The sequence below is a fragment of the Pleurodeles waltl genome, chromosome 3_1 (genome assembly GCF_031143425.1).
Source record: "Pleurodeles waltl isolate 20211129_DDA chromosome 3_1, aPleWal1.hap1.20221129, whole genome shotgun sequence".
NCBI lineage: Eukaryota > Metazoa > Chordata > Amphibia > Caudata > Salamandridae > Pleurodeles > Pleurodeles waltl.
In genome coordinates, this window is record NC_090440.1 from 130,755,555 (window position 1) to 130,778,170 (window position 22,616).

The window sequence follows — 22,616 nt, forward strand, 5'->3', positions numbered from 1 at the left end:
GCCACACATACGCCAGCTTTTCTGAGCATTTTGTACCAACAATACAACACCTAGATTTAGTAACCAATCCATAGCGCAATCTCAATTTTGCAATAAAATTATCCTGGAGTTGTGATGCAAAATATAAAGAGGTGATTAATGTTTCTACATATTATTTCTTCTGCCCACATTGCACACAACTGCATTAACAGATGCATTAACATGCTCTTTACGGATGGATAATGAAGAAAGTGGGAAGTCCTAGTATCCGACTAACATTAGAAATAAGAACAACCTTGGGTATAAATTCTGGATGCAAACAATTGACTTTATTAGCAATAGAAATGCATTTCCTAATTGTGAACACTTGCACTTCACAGACCATTCATAGCAATATAATCACCACTATTAAAGTCTCCCTAACATGCAAATTCTATTACTGTCTATTTGTACATGGGCTCAAACTGTGGGAACATTAGTAACTACTAAGTTAAGGAACCATGATTAGGGTGTTATGAGGTTCCTACTTTGGTAATAGGACTGCATGTTTAGGACGGCAAAGTGTCTGAGACAGTCTCTATCCACGCAGTTAGTAGCTGCTGGCCTAACTCCTGGCTAGCCCATAGTGCCTCAATCAAACCTCCAAACCCACAGGCGTAAAAGGTGACTATGGCAACCTGAACATGATACTCTGACTCCCCAGGAAAGCTACGGAAACAGCTCTTACCCCTTTTGTGTTGTTACTCATGCATGCCAAGGTGAGACAAAAAGATGTGCATTACATTTTCAATGCATTTATTGAAATCACAGTTTAGCATAAAAAAAAGAGAGCTGCAATAATTAGGCAGATGAAATAAAGTAAAGTAATCAGCATTACAAACATGGTAAAGATGATGAACACTCCAAACATGATGTATGTGGTTCTAGAAGTGCCAGAGGGTGCTACCTAACTCTACGCCTATACTGAGTGCATATCGGGTGTAGCCTTCTGCCTGACCCGATATAATGGATTAGCCCCAGACCCATACCTGGAAATAGTGTCAGGAATCAGCCTCCTTTCTGGAAGCTGGTAGATCAGTGCCAGCAGAGCTTTATCTCTCACAGCACGCATTCCAGGACACTCAGGGCTGGAATGCCCTCTTCCCTTTCTGGATCTGTGCACCATTGATATAATACACCAAACCATTTTAGAAGTACAGTTCTGATGCAATGCTGCATCTAGGTGATAGAAGCGGCCTCCTAAACGGGCAGCACAAACCAAAATATTTTGTACTGTGTTGCTTAACCCTGGACATAAAGTACTGATTATATGTTGTGCAAAGGCTAACTAAACAAGCAGTATGTTCCTCCCTTTCCTAGAAGGAAAGCATGCTGATACAAATATGTAAAAGCCGCCGCTAAAAAGCAGCCCAACTAAAATGAATAGAATGCAAATAAAACATGAACTGCAAAACTAACCTAAAACTGGGGGGACAAACCCAGGTCCCAGAGGTCCTCACGACAAGGGTGCGGTTCCACATGAACAAATTAACATCTTATGTTCCATTAGAAAAACCTTTATATGTGTATCAATTAAATGTTTATGCACTTATGACCCCTCATGTGGGTAGTAAGTGCAAATAAGTGAGTCCCCTCGCTCAAGTGCAAGTTTAACATCCACCAAATCAATCAATCAATCAATCAAAGATTTATAAAGCGCGCTACTCACCCGTGAGGGTCTTAAGGCGCTGGGGGGACGGGGAGGGGAAAGAGGCTGGGAGGATCACTGTTCGAAAAGCCAGGTCTTGAGGCTCTTCCTGAAAAGAAGTAGGTTTTGGGTCTTGCGCAGGTGGGTTGGGAGAGCGTTCCAGGTTTTGGGTGCAAGGTAGGAGAAGGATCTGCCCCCGGTGGTGGTGTGTTTGATGCGGGGGACAGAGGCGAGAGAGAGGTCGGCTGAGCGGAGGTTTCGTGTGGGGGTGTGGAAGGTGACTCTTTCGTTGAGGTAGGCAGGGCCTGTGTTGTGATTTGTGTGCGAGGATGAGGATCTTAAATGTGATCCTTTTGTCTATGGGGAGCCAGTGGAGGGATTTGAGGTGTGGAGAGATGTGTTCGTGTCGGGGGAGGTCGAGGATGAGTCGTGCTGCTGAGTTCTGGATGCGCTGTAGTTTGCGCTTGAGTTTTAGAGTGGTGCCAGCGTAGAGGGCGTTTCCGTAATCAAGTCTGCTGCTGATGAGTGCGTGAGTGACAGTCTTTCTGGTCTCTGTGGGGATCCATTTGAATGTTTTTTTCAGTATGCGGAGTGTGTTGAAGCATGAGGAGGTGAGAGCGTTGATTTGTTAGGTCATCGAGAGGGAGGAGTCCAGGATGATGCCGAGGTTGCGTGCGTGGTTGGCGGGGGTGGGTGCAGTGCTTAGCGTGGTGGGCCACCATGAGGGGTCCCAGGTGTTTTTGTGTGGGCCAAAGAGGATTATTTCGGTTTTGCTTGAGTTGAGTTTCAGGTGGTTGGCTGTCATCCATGTGGCGGTGTCGATGAGTGTGTTGTGTAGGTTGGATTTGGCAGTGTTGGGGTTGCGGGTGAGGGAGAGGATGAGTTGAGTGTCATCGGCATATGAGAGGATGGTGATTCCATGGGGTTTGATGATGTTGGCTAGTGGGGTCATGTATATGTTAAATAGTGTGGGGCTGAGGGAGGAGCCTTGGGGAACTCTGCAGGTGATTTTGGTGGTGGGCGATTGGAAGGGGGGGGGAAGGGGAGAGAGTCAGACTTTTTGGGTTCTGTTGGTGTGGAAGGAGGTGAGCCAGTCCAGGGCTTTGTGTCTTATCCCTGCATCGTGAAGGCGTGTGCTGAGTGTGTGGTGGCAGACGGTGTCAAAGGCTGCAGAGAGATCCAGGAGTATGAGTGCTACGGTTTCACCCATGTCGACTCTGGATCGGATTTCGTCGGTGCATGCTAAGAGGGTGGTTTCTGTGCTGTGGTTCTTGCGGAACCCAGATTGGGAGGGGTCGAGTGTGTTGTTTGTCTCCAGGAAGTGGGATAGGCGGGAGTTGACAATTTTTTCCGTAACCTTGGCTGGGAAGGGGAGGAGGGAGATGGGGCGGTAGTTGGAGAGGTCATCTGGGTTGGCTTTGGTTTTTTTTGGGAGTGCGGTGACTTCTGCGTGTTTCCAGAGGTCTGGGAAGGTGGCGGTTTCGAAGGAGCTGTTGATTGTGGCTCAGAGTATGGGGGCGATGGCTGGGCTGGCTCTGTTGTAAAGACGGTGGGGGCATGGGTCAGAGGGGGAGCCAGAGTGAATAGAGTTCATAGTGGTTTCAGTTTCTTCGTCGATGGTGGGGGCCCAGGTGGTGAGTAGGTTGTGTGGTGTGTGTGGTGGGTTTGTGTGAGGGGGTGAGTGGTGTGAGGGGGGGGCGTGTGTGGTGCGAAGCTGTTATGTATGTCTAGAATTTTGCGGTGGAAGTGGTCTGAGAGGGAGTCGCAGAGGGTTTGTGTGTGCGTGGGGTCAAGGTTGCTGGCCTTGGGTTTGGAGAGCTCTTTGATGATGGTAAAGAGTTCCTTGCTGTTTTGTGAGTTGTCGTCAATGCGTTCCTTGTAGTGTGCTCTTTTGGTGGTGCTTATGAGTTGGTGGTGGATGCGTGTGGTGGTTTTGAGGGTGGTGAAGTTAGTGGTGGTGGGTTCTTGTCTCCAGATTTTCTCTGCTTTGCGGCATTTGGATTCGTGGAGTTCAGTGGTGAACCATGGTGCGTTCTTGATGTTTCGGGTAGTGATGTTTTTTCTGAGGGGGCGAAGTTATCGGCACAGGAGGTGATCTATTCGTTGAGGTTGTGAGCAGCGGTGTTGGGGTCGGTTATGTTGGGGTGGGGGTTGCGTCAGTTGGTAGATTAGGTGTTCCGTGGGGATCTTGTCCCACATGCGGTAGGGGGTGGTGTGATGTTGGTGGTGTTTGGGAGGTTTGTTGTAGGAGAAGTGGATGCATTGGTGATCTGTCCATTGGAGTGTGGTGGTGTGGGTGTAGGTGATGTGTTGGCTAGATGTGAAAATTGCGTCAAGTGTGTGTCCAGCTGAGTGGGTGGGGGCTGTGACCAGTTGTTTGAGTCCTAGGTTTGAAAGGTTGTCTAGGGGGGGAAGATGAGTTGTGGTTGTGAGGGTTTTCTAGGTGGAAGTTGAAGTCGCCGAGGAGTATGTAATCTGTGGAGGTGAGAGCGTGTGTGCTGATGGTGTCTGCGATGGTGTCGCAAAAAGGGGGGGCGCGGTCCTGGGGGTCTGTATAGGAGTGTGCCTCGGAGGGTGGTGGTGTTGTTGACATGGATGAGGAAGTGCATGTGTTCTGCGTTGTTGAGGGTGTCGAGGGTGTTGGTGGTGACCTTGATGGTGTCTCTGTGGAGGATGGCGATGCCGCCTCCTGGCTGGTTGGGGCGATCTCTGCGTTGGAGTTTGTAGCCTTCTGGGGTGGCTATGGCTATGTCTGGCTCGGATGTGGGGTTTGTCCAGGTTTCAGTGAGGAAGATGATGTCGGGTGAGTGTGAAGTGATGAGGTCCCAGAGTTCTATGGCATGTTTGTGTAGGGACCAGGTGTTCAGGAGTAGGCAGTAAAGGTGGTTGCGGGTGGTGTGGTTGTTGTGGTGTGTGATAGTGTTTGTGTGGATGTTTGTGGTGTTGTTGAGAGTGGGGGTGGTTGTGGCGTGGGGCTGTGGGGTGTGTTGGTAGGTGCGGGGGTTGTTGTGTGGGGGGTGAAGTGCTTGGTGTTGTGGTGCGGTGCGTCGGGTGTGGAGCAGGAGAAAAGGCAGGTGTGGCAGGAGAAGGGGCCCTTGTGTGTGAGTGGGGGTTGTTTGACAGCAGTTGGGGCGGACTCCGGGGTTGAGGGAGAGGAGAGAGTAGGGGTGGTAGTATAGTCTAGGGGGCTTTTGGCTGGCGGGACCAGGGGGACTGGCGCTGGGCGTGGCTTGGACGGGCTTGCCTCTGGCGCGCCAGCGGCGCGGCCGCGCAGTGACCGCCATTAAGAGGGGGAGGTGGGAGGGGCAGCTGGGAGGCGGGCGGGCGGGAACGGGAGAGCAAATGGGGGCGGGGAGTAAACAGAGCAGGGGGATCGCACGAGGGACTAGATGGCCCGGCGAGGAGGTAAACAGTGGGAAAGGCTGGAAGTACAAGGAAAAATAATGTAGAAAAGCGGCGGAAGGTAAGAGGCTACGGGGGATGGAGTTATAAACAGTGGGAGGGCGCATCCAGAACAACAGGGACGCTAAGAATGGTGGAGCAAAAAAGGGAAAATATAAAGTTTAGAAACAGAAGGAAGGCGCAGAGGCACAGAGAGTAAAGCGGAAAGTACAGTGTTCAGAAACAGAGGCACAGAGAGTAAAAAGCGGAAAGTACAGTGTTCAGAAATAGAGGCACAGAGTAAAAAGCAGAAAGTACAGTGTTCAGAAACAGAGGCACAGAGAGTAAAAAGCGGAAAGTACAGTGTTCAGAAACAGAGGCACAGAGCACGGGGATGGAACTTACCAGCGCTGCTGGGCACCAGGGAAGACGACTGGGGCTTCGAACTCGCGATCGGTCGCGTGGGCGGGGATGGGGAGAGGCGTTGCAGCAAGGTGGAGCTGTCGGCGCAGGGGAGTGAGCTCCGGCCGAAAGGTCGGGGTTCTCTCACCTGGGCCGCGCAGCGACCGCCATTAAGAGGGGGAGGTGGGAGGGAGGGGTAGCTGGGAGGCGGGAGGGAACGGGAGAGCGAATGGGGGCGGGAGGGGGCGGGGAGTAAACAGAGCAGGTGGAATCGCACGAGCGTCTACATGGCCCGGCGAGGAGGAAAACAGTGGGAAAGGCTGGAAGTACAAGGAAAAATAATGCAGAAAAGCGGCGGAAGGTAAGAGGCTACGGGGGGATGGAGTTATAAACAGTGGGAGGGCGCATTCAGAACAACAGGGACGCTAAGAATGGTGGAGCAAAAAAGGGGAAATATAAAGTTCAGAAACAGAGGGAAGGCGCAGAGGCACAGAGTAAAGCGGAAAGTACAGTGTTCGGAAATAGAGGCACAGAGAGTAAAAAGCAGAAAGTACAGTGTTCAGAAACAGAGGCACAGAGAGTAAAAAGCGGAAAGTACAGTGTTCAGAAACAGATGCACAGAGCACTGGGATGGAACTTACCAGCGCTGCTGGGCACCAGGGAAGGGGACTGGGGCTTCGAACTCGCGATCGGTCTCGGGGATGGGGAGAGGCGTCGCAGCAAGGTGGAGCTGTCGGCGCAGGGGAGTGAGCTCCGGCCGAAAGGTCAGTGTTCTCTGCACGGCATGGAATAGAATACCCTTAATGCAAGTGTCTAACAGAGTTTTGGGTCCTTTTACGCTTCAGGTGACTTAATATTTCCATTTGGCAAAACATCTAATTCCAGAGGCAGGTGTTAAAGCCTCTTAAAAATCCTCATACTATTTTCTGGCATATTTCAGATAACCGAATTCTAAGACCTCAGGACGAATATGCACAACTTGGAGGTTTGAGGTCTAGACAGCTCACATGCTCCTGGTTAATGGTTTACGGTATGTGGAGTGCTCGCAATTTCCTTTGTGGTGGGATGGACAAGTTCACAACATGTGAGACTTTTCTGTTTAGTCCCCATCAGTTTGCTGGCTATTTTTATCATTTGTGACAGACTGCACTTCAGTGCATCTTGGTAGCAGTAGTGTTGAGGACACTATGTACATAACTCATCAGTAGAGTTTTCAACCTTGTGGTGTCTGGATGTATATGTAAACCTAATGGGGCATTTTGTTTTACTGTGGGGAATCGCACCTAGATTTCTGCTGAGGCTTGCAACAACGAAGATAGGCTCACTTAGCACATGTTCTGTGATAATGAGCACTTGTCTGGTAACTGACAAGGAGTATCCCACAAACTGTCTTCTTGATAGAACGAGTGGTATTGTGCCCCTTGCTTGTTTGCGCAGTAGATTGTTGTGGTTTGCCATACAAACCTGAAAACCTTCGTGTGTAACTACATATGGAATGCCAAAACGACAGGGAATACTGCCTTGAGTTCTAATATGTTTACCTGTAAAGTCTCAAGAGACATCCACTGGCCACGCACTGCGAGATCCTTCCAATGTGCTCCCCACCCAGACTTGGTGTGCTTATAATGGGCACAGGGGGGATAGGTCCTAGAAAGTTCCCCCTATGTAGACGGGAGTATTAACCACTAGTGCAGACTTGCCTGTCTCTTTTTTATTACAAGAACCAGACCGTTCCGATTATATCTTTTGTAGCCAAGCCTATGCAGGCTATTTGCATTCTAAGTAAGATCCCCATTCTTCAACTAGTAAAGAAATCAGTTTTTTTCTGAAATGTCTATTTTTTTTTTTTTTAAACAGAATCTTTTTTTCTGAAATTTCTCCTGGATGAGCCAAAACCTTCACCACATCTATGTATGGTGTCAGATTGTTCCTTTTTGAGTAGCAGATGGGGCGTAATTTGGTCAAATGACTGCTCCGCTGCACAATACACCATTACTTTCCATCGTGATAAATAACCAGTTAATGCCAAGGGGCTGCTCCGGTTTGCAATACGCCTATTTTCTTTATATCACAACGGAACGTGCACTGAGCAACAAAGGGCTGCTTCGACGTACTGAAAACTAATTACAGACGAATATAATTGAAGCAATCTTAAAAACGTTATGGACTCAGAAGAGCCTTCCCCTCGTGCTGTCTGAGCTCTTCTTAGAGGGGAGAGGCACAGGCCTAACAGCAATAGAAATCGTGCACAACACAGAAACTGAAAACCACCATAGAGATTAATTAGAAGGCGGCGTAAGAGGTTTAACCCAAAAAATGTAGTAATACTGCCCCGGACCAGCTTATGACGGGTATAGTGTTACACATCCTTGTAAAGAGCTAAGGCGGCATTTTCTTTGTGCGAGTCCTGGAGACACACCTTGGATTTTTCAATTCGCCATCCCAGGGTGAGGTCTGCTAACTACAATAAGGGGGTGCAGCCAGAGTGGCATGGGTCATAATGCATGGAAGGATGTGCGCTTCCATCCCTTAGTCAGCTAGTTAAAAAAAAAAAAAAAAAAAAACATTATTTTAATAGTGGTGCCATGGCGGGAAGCTCTACATCTCTTTGCTGCTGCACCTACTGCACTATTGATAGCAAAGCCCCTGAAAATAGACGGTTTATGCGGCACAATGTGAGTTAACGGCACAGGCCGTGTTTGGCATACTAACATTTATCCATCACTCATCGCCTGTGTCCAAGTATTGTCGCGTCTCTCGCGACTTCATGTACCATTGTAAAACAGCTGCCCTCTATGCCAACTTGATCTTCATGGGTTATTGCCCTTTTGTAACTTCTGCTTCGGAAGGGTGCGGAATAAACATATCGGGCCGTTTTTTAACATTCCTTTTGAATATCAGCAGTCTGGGTCTGATTTTTTATGGCAGTGTTCGGTTTACCCTCGGGAACGCCATTGCACATTTCGGGCGCCCCCAGACAACTGCCATCAATCTAGCTATCAACAGCCCTGTGGTAGCCAGGTCAGAGGTTGAGGGTCACAGAAAGCGTACTTCCGGTACCGTCTCTGCCTGTGCGGCGCGAGCAGCGTGCGCCGAGCAGGGCGCAGGGGATCTAGGAAACGTGTCAAGGAAAACAACATATCCAATCGGTCGTAAACATGTTAACAGATCCAGAATAAACACGGCGGCTTGGCGTGCACTGTGGAACGCAGTCCAGGACAGGCTTCGGTAGCTGCAGGGCTCATGTCCCCCGCCGGGTATGCTGGGGCCCAGGCGATCGGCATTGCTGCTCCACTTAAGGGCGGAAGGCGTTTCCTACAACCGCCACCGTGTCTCGAAGCATAATACATGCTTTAGGGACGCGTTTATTTTTAACGACTTCGTTCAATTCAAACACTGCTTATTTGTGAGTTTTTTTTTTTTTTTTTTTTTTTTTTTTTCGTGCTGCTGGCTACACTGCCCAAGGGATATCGATTGAACTAAGTGGCAGTGTTAGTGGAAGGTTTCGGTTCAATTATTTTTACTACTGTCTCCAAATCTAAGGCACAAAGTACAGGTCAAAACTATGTGATATGTTTGCACTAAGTACACCAGTTAGATTAAGTAAGACGGACATGAAGTGAGTAATAGAGATACAATATGTTGGCAGCTAATTACTTAGATGCCACTGTTTCAGAGTGCTATGCGCGACATGTTCATAATTTCAGTGTAATTATGAGTGACATTTTAACGACGAGTGACTCTTTCCTGCGCACAAAATCAAGCCATGAAGACGAGGGAAACGTATAAATATCAGAAATAACAACAATCTCAGCAACGAGAAACTCTAAGAAGTTAACTGCTGCAAAGCACCAGAAAAATATGCAACCAGGAAACAAACTATGTGAAATTCGAATATAAACCGCTTCTTTTATTTGCTGGGTGATAGCACAAGTGCTTACTTTAGATTAATATACCAGCTCAGCGACACACTCTTCAGTCACTTTTTTAGTTGAAGTTCAAAGGTGAACTGACGCCGTGGCAACAGGCAGGCCCTCCTGTGTGGACAGCCCACAGTGACTTGGACTCCGGCGCGGCGACTAACGCCACCACTACGTGATTCTACTGGTGCAAGTGGTATACACACTGTTCTCACACTAGGGGCTCAACTGCTGAGGAACGGTGGCTGTTGTGTGGTTTGGCACATGACTGACAGCAGCGGCTGCGGGTTGTGCCGGTGCTGTGGCCCGGTGAGCTAGAGTCGGGTCCCGGGATAAATACCATGGTGCGCCGTGAGCGGCGAGCAGCTGCTCTATTCCTCTCTGACTTAGGGTTCCTGGCGACTCGGACTGGAGTCATAATCAACACAGTCAGCCGCTCTGTGGTGTTGAGTAGCTGAGAGCCCTCAGCCTCTGCCATCATATTTGCCTAGCACTTTAGATTCACCAGACTGACTACGGCGAGTCAGCCTCCCAGTGCTGCATGGTCCGGGTAGGTCTGGCTCACAAAGGCAAGTTAGCCGGCAGTGGTGGGGCCGGGGTCGGGTGAGCCTCAGGCCAGGTCCCACTCACCTTCACCTGCCTCAGGACCAATATACTGGCCCCCTCCGCAGTGGTACGAGAGGCATGCTCAGCTGCGCTGCCATTACCCACACTGAGCTGAGGACCCTAATTAATTTGAAATGGGCGTCAGGGCAACACACCTATTAAAATGAGTCTGAAAACAGAGAGACTCGCACACTGTCTCCACAGTAGCCATTGGGCACAGTGACTCCTGATGTCACAGTTATGCTGCAGTGGTCTCAGGTTGTGTTACAATGTAGCACTGTTACTTTCTGATGGATACAAACTACCTGTGGATTCCTCACCTTATGAATTCATCCTTGCGCCAGCATCCGACGGAAAGTTTTCTTGCTAGCTCTCCACGTCGACAAAGACGTCACAATTGCACGGCTCCATGCAACTCCATCTGATGTCACTGTGCCAATAAGAGGTCCTCGCGGGCGTGCTGACGTCAGTTTCCCCTTTTCCATGCCTTCGATGCCAACGCTTTTTTTCCTGGCTTGTTCGATAGTGTGTATCTTTGGTAGTTACAATGTCTCCACCGAGAAAATCGGGTTTCAAGCCTGGTAACAAATGTGGTGGTAGGATGTTGGTCACTAATCCGCATGTCGAAGGGTGTGGATCGTGCCAGAGTATGAATCCTAAGGCACTTAAAGAAAGAGAGGCCAAGCTTTTCTTAGCAAAGTCTAAGAAGAAGGGCCACAAGAGGGCTTAATCTCACGCTTCTTCTAGGAGGCACAAGAAGAGGCATCGTCAAGACGCTTGATGCCGTCATGACTCACAGCGCCGATCGACACAGAGCCGATAGAGGTCGAGGTCTCCATCTGCTCAACGTCGAAGTAATTGGGAGGTGAGCCCTACTGTGACTCCGCAGCCCCAGAGTCCAGAAGTATCTCCGACGCCGTCAGTCTATGAGGTGGCTCCTCATAGCCCTCAGTTTTCACCGGCGCTGCAAGAGCCTGATGTGCAGCAGCAGGATCAAGATCAGAGATATGCTGCCTTCCCGGCTCCGGGAAGGGATCCGGCGGCATTTTTAAATGCCATGTATGCTGTTTCCCAGGCTATGGCCCCTGCTGGTGCACCGGCGGGTCCCACGGGGCCATTAGCTTTTTCACTGGGCTCCCCAGCTCCACATCAGATGAAGCCATTTATGCCATTTTGCGCCGTTGAGGGTGCCGGGTCGACGTAGATGATGTCTCCTCGAGGTATGGTGTCACCATCTAGATCCGTGGCGCAGTTGCCATCCCCACGTCAGCCGACGCCGATGCTCTCCCCTGGCCAGCCGGCTCTATTATCTGCGTGCCAGCCGACTCCGAAGAAGGCACCGTTGGAGTCCGTGTCGGTGCCGGGTCCGAGTGATGCTCGGATCCATACAGCATCTTCTGTGCCTGGTCGGGATTCGGAAGCGGTGGCTTCGGCGTTGGTGGATTCGATGTAGACACCGAGGTTAGAATCCCGCTTGATATCTCAGAGAAAGGGCTTGCGTCTTCTTGAAGAAGAATACCGGCAGTTGGAAGAGTGTGAGCTTATGGAGCCTTTGGAGGAATACCAAGGATTGGGGTCAGCCAGTGGTCTGGATACTTCCCCGGAATGGGACATTTCATCTCCGGGGGAGTTTACGGAGGAGACAGTGTCATTCCACTCGGTCATTAGAAAGGCAGCGGACTACTTAGACCTGCCTTTATCTGCAGCAGAGGTAAAGACAAATCTGCTAACTGAGGTGCTGCATCCCTCTACATCCTCAGCTGATCCTTTGCTGCCCTTCAACAAGGCATTGTTGGAGCCTATTATGGACTTGTGGAGGAAACCAGTTTCGTCTCCAGCTGTTAATAGAGCTGTGGCAAGGAGGCATAGGGGAGCACCCGGGGGATCCTGGGTTCCTCTCACGTCATCCAACCCCAGAGAGTTTAGTGGTTCAAGCGTCTTGCTCCACAAAGTCTGCTCCTGGTTTGTTCCCTGTGACCCCATCTGATAGGGAGTCCAAACGAATGGAGCAGTCTTCAAAAAATATATTTTCGTCTTGCAGCATGGCGCTTAAGGCTGCGAACGCTACCTGTGTGGTGGGCAGGTATGTCCATGCCCTTATGGATTCAGCCAAGGCTATGGTCGGGGATCTGGCACAGAGGCCTTTTGGAACACTCTTTTCGGATGCACAGGCTGCGGCACAGCAGATTATACAATCTGGCCTTGATACCACATACTCAGTTGCTAGGGCGATGGGGACATCTGTTGCTACAAGGAGGCATGCATGGCTGAGGTCCTCCGGATTCACCTCGGATGTACAGACCACCTTACTAGACTTGCCCTTCGATGGTGAACAGCTGTTTGGGGAGAAGGCTGACTCTGCCCTTGAACGTTTTAAGGAGAGCCGAGCTACAGCAAAGTCCTTAGGCTTACCCCTACTGCCCCTTATAGGTCTTTTCGCAGGTTCAGAGGTTTAGGTTGTGGAGCGGTTTTTCAGAGGCCCCAGTACTCGGCCCAACAGCCTGCCAATCCATCTTATCGACCCTTTAAAGGGCGTGGGAGGGCTAGAGCTAGAAGGGCAGTCCAGCAGCACCCTTCTTAGTCATCCTCTTCATCTGGTGGACAACAGCAGGGGAAGCAGCCCTAGTTTACCCCACTTTATCGAAAATGCCACTCCTGTAGGGGGAAGGCTTAGTCTTTTTCTCCGCATGTGGGAGTTGATAACAGCAGACTCCTGGGTGTTGAATATTGTGGAAAAAGGATATGCTCTCCGCTTTTAGGAGTTCCCTCCTCCCTTTCCCCCGTCCCTCGTTTTGTTCAGAGGACCATCTTCTCTTGTTGCAACAGGAGGTTCTGGCCATGTTATCAAAGGGTGTGATAGAGTTGGTTACGGAGCAGGAAAGGGGTCAGGGTTGTTATTCAAGATATTCCCTGATCCCCAAGAAGGATGGTCGCTTGAGGCCGATACTAGACCTGAGGATTTTGAATTGGTTCCTCAAGCAGGAGAAATTCAAAATGCTGACTCTAGCGCAGGTACTTATGGCGTTGAACAAAGAGGATTGGATGGTGTCTGTCGACTTGCAGGATGCGTACTTTCATATCCCTATACTCAAGTCGCACAGGAAGTATCTCCGGTTTGTGGTGGGGTCGGAACACTGCCAGTTTGCGGTCTTTCCGTTTGGGCTTACATCAGCACCTCGAGTCTTCACAAAGGTGATGGCAGTGGTTGCAGCACATCTCAGACGGAAAAGAATAGCAGTACTCCTTTACCTGGACGATTGGTTGGTCAAAGCCAAGTCTCCAGAGCTGGTGCTGCATCACCTGCAGGTGACAACCCAGTTGTTGTTCGATCTGGGGTTTTCGGTAAACGTGCCCAAGTCTTACCTGGAGCCCTCTCAATGCCTCCTGTTCATAGGGGGCAGTAGTGGATACAACATTGGAATCAGCACCTGAATGTCCCGAATCCGCTGAGGCGGAGGGTAGGCCCGATACAATGTTTAGAAATGGAACAGTTGTTCCGGGCTTCAAGGGCTTACGCCTGCTTGGTCTGTTTGCTTCTTGCATTCTGTTGGTCACTCATGCTGGCATATGAGAGCTCTTCAGTGGTGCCTCCGCAGGTAGTGGTTTCAGCACAAAGGGGATCTCGAGGGTTCGATAAGGATCTCCAGGGACACTGCAGCAGATCTCCAATGGTGGGCAGTGGACAGCAACCTTTCCCAAGGAAGGCCGTTCTCACTACCACCTCCAGTGGCCACAGTTGTTTCGGATGCCTCCACTCTAGGGTGGGGGGCTCATCTGGGGGATCTGGAGATCAAGGGTCAGAGGTCTCCGGTGGAACAGATGTTTCATATCAATCTGTTGGAGCTGCGGGCGATACATCTGGCTCTCAAGGCCTTCCTCCCCTTCGTGGTCAGTCGGTTCAAGTCCTCACAGACAACACTACCGCAATGTGGTACGTAAACAAGCAGGGAGGAGTACGGTCGTACCTTCTCTGCAGAGAAGCTCTGCGGCTCTGGTCCTGTGTTCAGGACCATCAGATTTGCTTGATAGCAAATCATTTGGCCGGGGTTCTGAATGTACGTGCGGACAGTCTCAGTCGGCACTTCTTGGCTGATCACGAGTGGCATCTCCATTCAGACCCAGTCCGGTACATCTTCAAGATGTGGGGGTCTCCGTAGGTAGATCTATTCGCCACTCGGGAGAATGCACACTGCCCGTCGTTCTGCAGTATCCGTTGCAAGGAGCATTGGGGGACGCGTTTCAAATACCATGGGACAGCCAGTTGCTTTACGCGTTTCCCCCAAGACCCTTGATTCCTCGGGTCGTGAGGAAGATTCGCCAAGACAGGGCCCAAGTCATCTTGGTGGCACCGGACTGGCCGAGAAGGGTGTGGTACACAGACCTTCTACAACTCTCAAAGTGCCCTCCGCTCCGTCTCCCGCTCAGGGCAGACATCCTCTCACAGTCGCAGGGGCAGGTTCTACACTCCCACCTCCAGAGCCTGCACCTTCATGCCTGTAGATTGAACGGGGCAACCGGAGTTCTTTTTCTCTCCCACCGGATGTAGTGGATGTTATTCTATTGTCCAGGCGACACTTCACTAAATCCATTTATGCCAGTAGGTGGGCTAAATTTGTTATTTGGTGTGGAGAGAAACATAAAGATCCCTTATAGCCCACCTTTCCGATGTTTTGTTATTTGCTCTTGATTTAGCAAAGAAAGGCTGTTTAGTAGCTACATTGAAAGGTTATTTGGCCGCTCTATCGGCTTTTCTTTGGCTCCCGGATCAGCCCTCTTCATTTAAATATCCGACTGTAAATAGGTTTATTAAGGGCTTGCTTAATAACTTTCCCCCCACACCCTTTCACATGCCTCAGTGGGATTTAAATCTTGTTTTAACATTTCTGATGGGTTCACCGTTTGAGCCCATGCATTTATGTCCTTTAGGGTATTTGGTTCTTAAGACTGTATTCCTTATTGCTATAACCTCTGCTAGGAGGGTTCGGGAGCTTCAAGCCCTTTCAGTAAAATCCCCCTTTACCTTGTTTTTTCCTGATAAAGTGGTACTGAAAACCAGGGCGGCTTTCCTGCCAAAAGTTGTCACTCCTTTTCATATGGGGCAAACTATTACCCTTCCCTCTTTCTACCCTCCTCCCCACCCCTCTAAAGAGGAAGAGGGACTCCATCGATTGGACCCTAAAAGGGCTCTCAGTTTTTATATTGAGAGGACAAAAGACTTTTGCCTAGAGGATCAGCTGTTCGCGGGGTATGTTGGTCAGCGGAAGGGCAGAGCAGTCCATAAAAGAACAATCTCCAGGTGGGTCATTCTTTGTATAAAAATTTGCTACTCACTGGCAAAGAAAGTTCCTCCTGAGGGTATCAGGGCTCACTCCACCTGGGCTAAGTCGGCCACTTCGGCCCTGGCAAGGGGAGTCCCGGTGGTATTCATTTGTAAGGCCGCAACTTGGGCGTCCCTCCACACTTTTGCTAAGCATTACTGCTTGGATGCTGAGGTTCGGAGGGACGGCCATTTTGAGCGGTCTGTTTTACAGGATTTCTTGGTGTAATCAGACGGGCACCCACCTCCGAGTGCGGTACTGCTTTGGGACTCTATTCATAAGGTGAGGAATCCACAGGTAGTTTGTATCCATCAGAAGAACAAGTTACTTACCTTCGATAACACTTTTTCTGGTGGATGCAATAGCTACCTGTGGATTCCTCACAGTCCCACCCGCCTCCCCGTTGCCGGTCTGCTTGCACTAGGATATGTGGTTGTATAGTTATTTGTGTATATTGATATTTTTTCCTGTGTATATAAATGATGGTTTTTGATTATGTTGCATCATGAGGGTTTTACGTATATATGTATTTATTGGATTTATTGTGGAAGTCAGTTCTCACCTGTTCGCCTCAAAGGCATGTTAAAAAACGGGTGAAACTGATGTCAGCACGCCGGCGAGGACCTCTTATTGGCATGGGGACGCTAGATGGAGTCGCGTGGAGCCGTGCAATTGTGACGTCCTCGTCGACGTGGAGAGCGAGGAAGAAAACTTTCCGTCGGATGCTGGCGCAAGGATGAATTCATAAGGAGAGGAATCCACAGGTAGCTATTGTATCCACCAGAAAAAGCGTTACCGAAGGTAAGTAACTTGTTCATCGCGAGCACAGATGAGCCAGCCCCTCAGCCTGCCGGGGAGCAGCACACAGTGCACGCTGCCACAGCTTTCAGTATGGTACATGCATTATAGGTGCTCCGGCTTGACAGCTGTGAGAGGCACTATAATGCGCGATTTTGCATTTCAGTGCAGTAATGTGGACCGCCACACTGAAATGCTTTAGTCCAACGCCTGATGCGTGGTACTTGGCAGGTCTGTAATTAAGGTTGTTAATCATAAGGTGCTTGCAGCAGTATAACAAAAGGGAAAGGAAGAGGGAGGGAAACAAAAACAAATACAAATATTTCATGAGGCTGCATTCAACCCAGGTAAAGTTAAGTGAATAGTACTTTAAAGGCTATTATTAAGGAGACCTGCAGCATGAAGCAATACTTCAGGAGCCCTGTTTACTTTAGGACCACAAAGATCAGAGCCAGAAAAGGCAAACCTTGTATGCCACAGGGGAAAGTAGGTTTAGCAGCTGCTTCCAGTGGCTACTCCTAATTGACGTCCATGTTGAGGTGCACTCCTCACCTTGACCACTTACTCTCCCTATTTAGGATGCAGTTGCTGCTTGCTAAAGTCTTACTGCAACTTACATGGAAACAATAATTATATATTTAAAAAAAAAAAAAAAAAAATCACAAGTTTCTTACTTTCATAAATTTTGTAAATAGCAAACATTACTGCTATCTAATGGTAGGCAATTTATCGAAGTCTAGAAGAGAAGAGGGTGACCTGGTCTTGTTGGGATAAGAACTTAGTTCTCCAAGCCAAACTAGATTTCAACAGTAGTATGACGTACTATGTCTAATACAAAAGACTGATGTACTAATACGCTTGTAAATTGCTCAAATGTGCTAGCTAGTGTATGCTTTTAGCAGTGCACAGGTAGCTCAAACCCAGGTTCAGCCTGTCCCATTTCGATTCGGAGGGTAGGCCGAAGTAGTACTGGTTCATTTTAGTAATAAGAGAACGGACAGCAGGTGCAGCTGCTAAAGTACTTTAAGCTGTATTTTAACCACAAAGTGCAGCTATTACTGCAATTTGAAACGAACAAGATGTTGGCTGCATTCTCCCCCTTGAGAGGCTCTTCATGGTGAGGCGAGCAACCTCATAGTGGCAAGTGGCACCCTACAAATAATTTACAGGAAAATAGGCCTACATTATTGCAATGAAGAACTTTTTTTAAGCAGGACGTAAGTCTGCTTTTTTATTAGCATGCCGCATTGCAAGAAATACGATGGCACAATAACCATTATCAAAGGGGCCTAAAGCCCTTTCTAATTAACTGTAAATTACCCTGCTGCAAAAATCCAACGTAAACCCACCATTATTGACCGTTTAACACACACTATTTTGTCAACACAATTTTTATAACATGGGTAAGTAGCTCTGGTCCATCGTGTAGACTTAGATGCAATTTACTTTGCAGTGTTGTGCTATAGGTACTGCTATTCACTCATCCATACTGGATTTTAAACTCTCAAAGAAAAACAGAATACCAAAAGACACAATTCACCTCAGAAAGCACAAATCTTACAAATCAATATATTTGTAATCTTCAAAAATACTTACAACTCTTCCAGATAAGGGAAGGTCTTGAATGCATTCTCTGGTAACTTGGTAATATTATTCATGCTGATGTCCCTAAAGTAAAATAAACACATTTTAGCACAAATTAGCAGCGGAGCCAACAAGGATTTCTGAAAAATGTACACAATTTATAGACAAAAATCCTTTATAAGGCACTTCTTTTAGCGTACTATCCTACGGTACTCCTCAGGTAAAGCCAATTCAAGTTTTGAACTTCACTTCAGTCACCCCTATCACTGCAAGTCTGAAGCTGCATTCAACTCCTGGGACAATGCCGTTACATATACTTACTATATATAACTACAGAAATAAAACTAATGAAGTCAAATGAGGATATGCTTATATCATTAACTCCCAAAGTATTTTTTTGATAGGATGTGCCCATGACAGTACATTCTTTTGAATTCCATTCTAAAACAAAGAAGACCAACTTGCCTTTTGAATTTGGTCTCAATCTAGTTGCATTCTTCAGACTAAAGTACCACAACACTTCTTCTTACCGGGCAAGAGGACCTTTTATGTAGTACCGATGAGCCACACATCTCCTTGTATTAATACCATGGCTCCACTCGCACAGCACTACGTTTGTACCATAATACGCTAAATGCCAATAAGATGAGCTGGTCAACTAGGCTGCATATGGGAAATTCAGGGCAAGAGATCATTAGCAACTTCAAATTTAGGTTTTAACATCCTCTGCTACTGCAGGATCAAAAGTCATTGCTAAAGAATTCAGAAAGAGGTACTGGAGCAGGGCCTTAATGTAAAACAATAGGAGTATTTTCATTTAATTGAAAATTTTTGTTAACAGTATAATATGTACAATATAGAACAGTAGGGGCCTCACTACAAGTTCGGCGGTCCTGAAACCGCCAAATTCGTGGTGGCGGTCCGACTGCCGCAATCCTGGTGGTCCCACAGCCAGATTACGATTCTGGCAGTCAGACCGCCAGGAGACCACCACCTCCCAACGGGTTTCCGGCGGTGAAAGTCGTGGTCAACCACAGCAGTGACAAGTTTGGCACCATCGTACTGTTCACAACTTTCCTTTCTGCCAGCCTTTTTATGGTGGGGACCCCACCACGAAAAGGCTACCTGAAATGCAGAGTTAGAAGCCCCGGGACTGCCAACGACTCTGTTGTGGGCAGTGCTGGGGCCCCCGCCTGTCAGCACCCTCGGAATGCGCATTGTCTGCTATGGCAGACAGTGAGCATTGCGAGGGTGCTGTGTGCGACAGCATTGGCCTCGGCTCGTAATACAACGTTTCTGCCGGTCAGCTCGATGGAAATATTGTAATATGACAGTGGTGAGGCTGCCGGCTTGACGTCTGCCTCACCACCGCTATACTGGAGTTCGGGCGGTTCACCCACCAAACTCATAATAAGCCCCTATATCTTTCTGTCCAAACAAACTGGGACCCCACCAAATATGGCAACAAGTGTGAAAAAAATCTCAATCTTTTGTAACTCTACACTTTAAATGAGTTCAAGTGGACGGGCTGTTCCAATTAACTCTCTACACAATGCAAACCCTCAGACACGTCGTTCCACCCGTCGGATTTCCTAAAAAAAATACGAGCATTACCAACACTCATCCTTTCTAAACTGGAGTGTGTTAATAGTCTGCATTACAAAACTCCACTCCCAGGTACCAGAAGGCTACAAAGAATCCAAAATTCAGCAGCAAGACTATTCTACATGTCATTATAAACAACCCACATCTATCAAGTCCAGAAGGCTCTGGCTCCCAATAGCAAGAAGATCCTTTTTCAAACTATTGCAAATCACACACAGAGCTAGCAATGGAAAATTATCACAGTGCATTCAAGCAAAAAATCATAAAATATACCCAGCCCAAGGGACTTATGTTCCAGACTAGCACTGCGCTTCATAATTCCTGCTTACAGGAAGAAAACCACTGGTAGCACTATTTTATCCATTCAGACTGCAAAGCTATGGAATTTCCTACCTGCAAAGATCAGAGCCACAGAAAATCACTTGGCATTCAGTAGGATTTTTTAAGACCTGGTTATTCCCTATGTGATCAAACTAAGAATCCACACATTTAAATTTTCTACCTACACACTGATACCAGCAGGATCCTCTTAAGATAAGGGAGGTGCTACGTCAGTAGAATCCCTTTACAAACAACCCTTAATATTATGGACAAACACGTTTCCCTAGAAACGTACAAAACAGGCATCTGCCACAAACAAACACAAAGGTGGTGTTTAATTTGTGAAAGAATGCGTGCTGGTGCCCAAAGCACTACTCAGAAGCTCATGGCCAGTGCTATTACATTTTCACACGCCAAATACAAAGGCTGCATATGCAGCACCTCTTTAGTCCACTACCAAACACTCCCTGCCTCTTTATCTCACTCATGCAGTTTTCTCCTTTCACCCTTTGTGACAGATTTCTAGTCTTTCGCTTCCTCCTCCTTTTTACTTTGTGTGTTTTTCACTCTCCTCTCTCGCTTTCCAGAAATGTCTGATGGAGAGAAATAAGTGCCGGGCCCCAAAAATCAGTGATGGTGGGCCCCTCAATGCCAAATTAAGTACTGAATGTGGAATGATAATAATGGGGAGAGGATGTAGTGTTACAGCCAGACCTGCTGACTTTTGAACTGGGAATCCGGGTTCAAGTCTCGGCATCGGCTCAACATACTGAGATTTTCGGCAAATTAATTAATCTCCGTTTCTAAAACAAACAAAAAAAAAGGATGTGTCCTTGTGTAATGTAACTAGTGCTCATGTAAAGTACTCCCATATCTTCAGGTCAGGATTGCGCTATATAAAAGTGCATTGTCCACTCCTCAAAATGCTACCAGAATAACCTGAACAACCTGCTATGCAGACATACTTATTAAAAAAAAAAAAAAAAAAAAAAAAAAAAAAAAAAAACAAGCACAAAGGCAAAACAATTTTATTAATGTTCAAAATCGAAGTTAAAAAAAACAAAAAAAAACAACAACAACAGACTTACGTTTGGCTGTTGATACAATCTACAATGCAACAATACTGCCCTTGGATGATCTACTTTCATCCTTTTTTTTTTTTTTATTTTTTTTTTTACTATTTACACCTCTCTAGATGGCATCCTATCTCAATATTTCAAAAGGCTGTGCATAAAATTTACCATGATTAATATCTAGGGATTATTCGCTCTTCTACCTTTCTATGCCAGCTGCTTTACTCTCCAGTATACTTCAGCAAAGGAACAATTTTCTCGTCTTTCAAATCAAACTATCCTTCTGAGCAATTATTCCTTCAATACCTAACCATTTCTAACCTATCCAATTATCCCACACCCATAAATCACAATCTCCTCTTATTGGTAATCTCTCCTTGCAACCTCTGCCTAACCTATTTTACCGTATTTTTTATCCATTTTTCCCTTTTCATGAACTAATGTAAATAATCACACAACTTCTTTTAACTTAATCCACCACTAGAAACTGCAGGAAATGCTTCAATTCCTTCAGACCACAAGACTACTAACACAACACCTAGCAGATTTAAAACAATAATTTTTAAAAACTGGATTAATTACTGACTTTGGGTTACAAAGAAGCGATTCAATGCCCTCTTAGGGTTGGTAGGCGCTTTATTAATTCAATTACATTACAATGCAATTTACAATCTGCATTCCGATCTATGAAAAATAAAGGTAAATCCTCCTCTAAACACACTAAAAAGATCACATTTTAAAATGCGGTTGAACTCAAAATCAAATAACTGAGGAACAGCCAGTGCAGCCTTACTGGCTGTAAATATGCTGGCCGTAAATTTCACTGGCTTGCTTTTGTACAGCAGAGAAGGAGTAATAGTCCTGCAACGTTAATGTGGTACCACCTCTACAGTGCCAAGAAGTTCAGTTCTCCTGAAGGGCAGATCAGTCCAGAGTTCCTCATTTCCAGTGATAATTGGTCAAGCTCAATGACAATGATGATTTCAAACAAACAGAGGGTTAGTTAGTCACATCTACATAGTAATATGCACCCGTGAGGCGTCTTGCAAACATCCTCTCTCAGTGAACAGCACGTTATCTTGTTCTGTAGATGGTCTTGCAGGAGGGTAGCCATTGAAAAAAAAAACGGCGAGATGTGAGCCAAATATGCAGTTCTAATCGCTGCAAATAATACCATAAAACTCAAATAAGGTTGCAGTACAAGACATTAACAACATAAGTTTGGAGTTATGTAGTCTAGATAACCTGGCAACCATGCTCAACCTCTATCAGTGTTTTATCCATAGGTACACCCAGTAAGACTACACCATGGTACTCATAGTGCAAGTAACACATGCTCATCAGGATAGCACCTACTATTCTGGGATATGTTTAACCCTCTGCAGTCATTCTTTCCTTCCAAATGTACCAAACAGGAAGACAGGATGGTATTTCTAGACTGAGGCATACTGAAATCTAGACCTTTCAGCAAACGTGGATTCTGGAGCAGTTTACAGGAATGGCTGCAAAATGCCCTAGCTCTACTGCAGTCCCAATGAAAATCCTTTAGGTGCTGGCTGACTACAACAGAAAGTTGCAAACAAAGTCAACAACACAGTACTGCTTAAATTTTGTAATAAGGTTTGTTCTTTCTCCCACAGCCTTTGGCACGGCCTTATGCCTCTCAAACACTGCAGAGCTTCAGCTACATCGTGTGCTATACCATGCCTCATTTGTAAGATAGCCAGTTGTTTAAGAATTGATCTGCATCACAGTGTTTATGCATACTAAATAATTTTATTTACGTTTCAATTCATAGACCCGTGCTTGCCACTTCTGGAAATATTTTTCCAGCAACAGCATATACCTGTCTTATCTCTAAACTCACAGATTTATGGATATCTTCAAGCAAGGGAAGAAGACAGCACAGATAGTAATTACAACTAGACCAAGTCACAGAAAG

At 47.1% G+C, this 22,616-nt stretch overlaps 1 protein-coding gene across 1 annotated transcript in view; it reads right to left on the reverse strand.

The window, feature by feature from the left end:
* Positions 1 to 22,616, reverse strand: part of LGR4 (leucine rich repeat containing G protein-coupled receptor 4) — a 285,300-nt gene that overhangs the window by 186,357 nt on the left and 76,327 nt on the right. Inside the window, exon 2 of the mRNA XM_069221966.1 lies at positions 17,688 to 17,759. Coding sequence (XP_069078067.1) covers positions 17,688 to 17,759 — 72 coding nt within the window. The remainder of the gene's footprint in view (positions 1 to 17,687; positions 17,760 to 22,616) is intronic.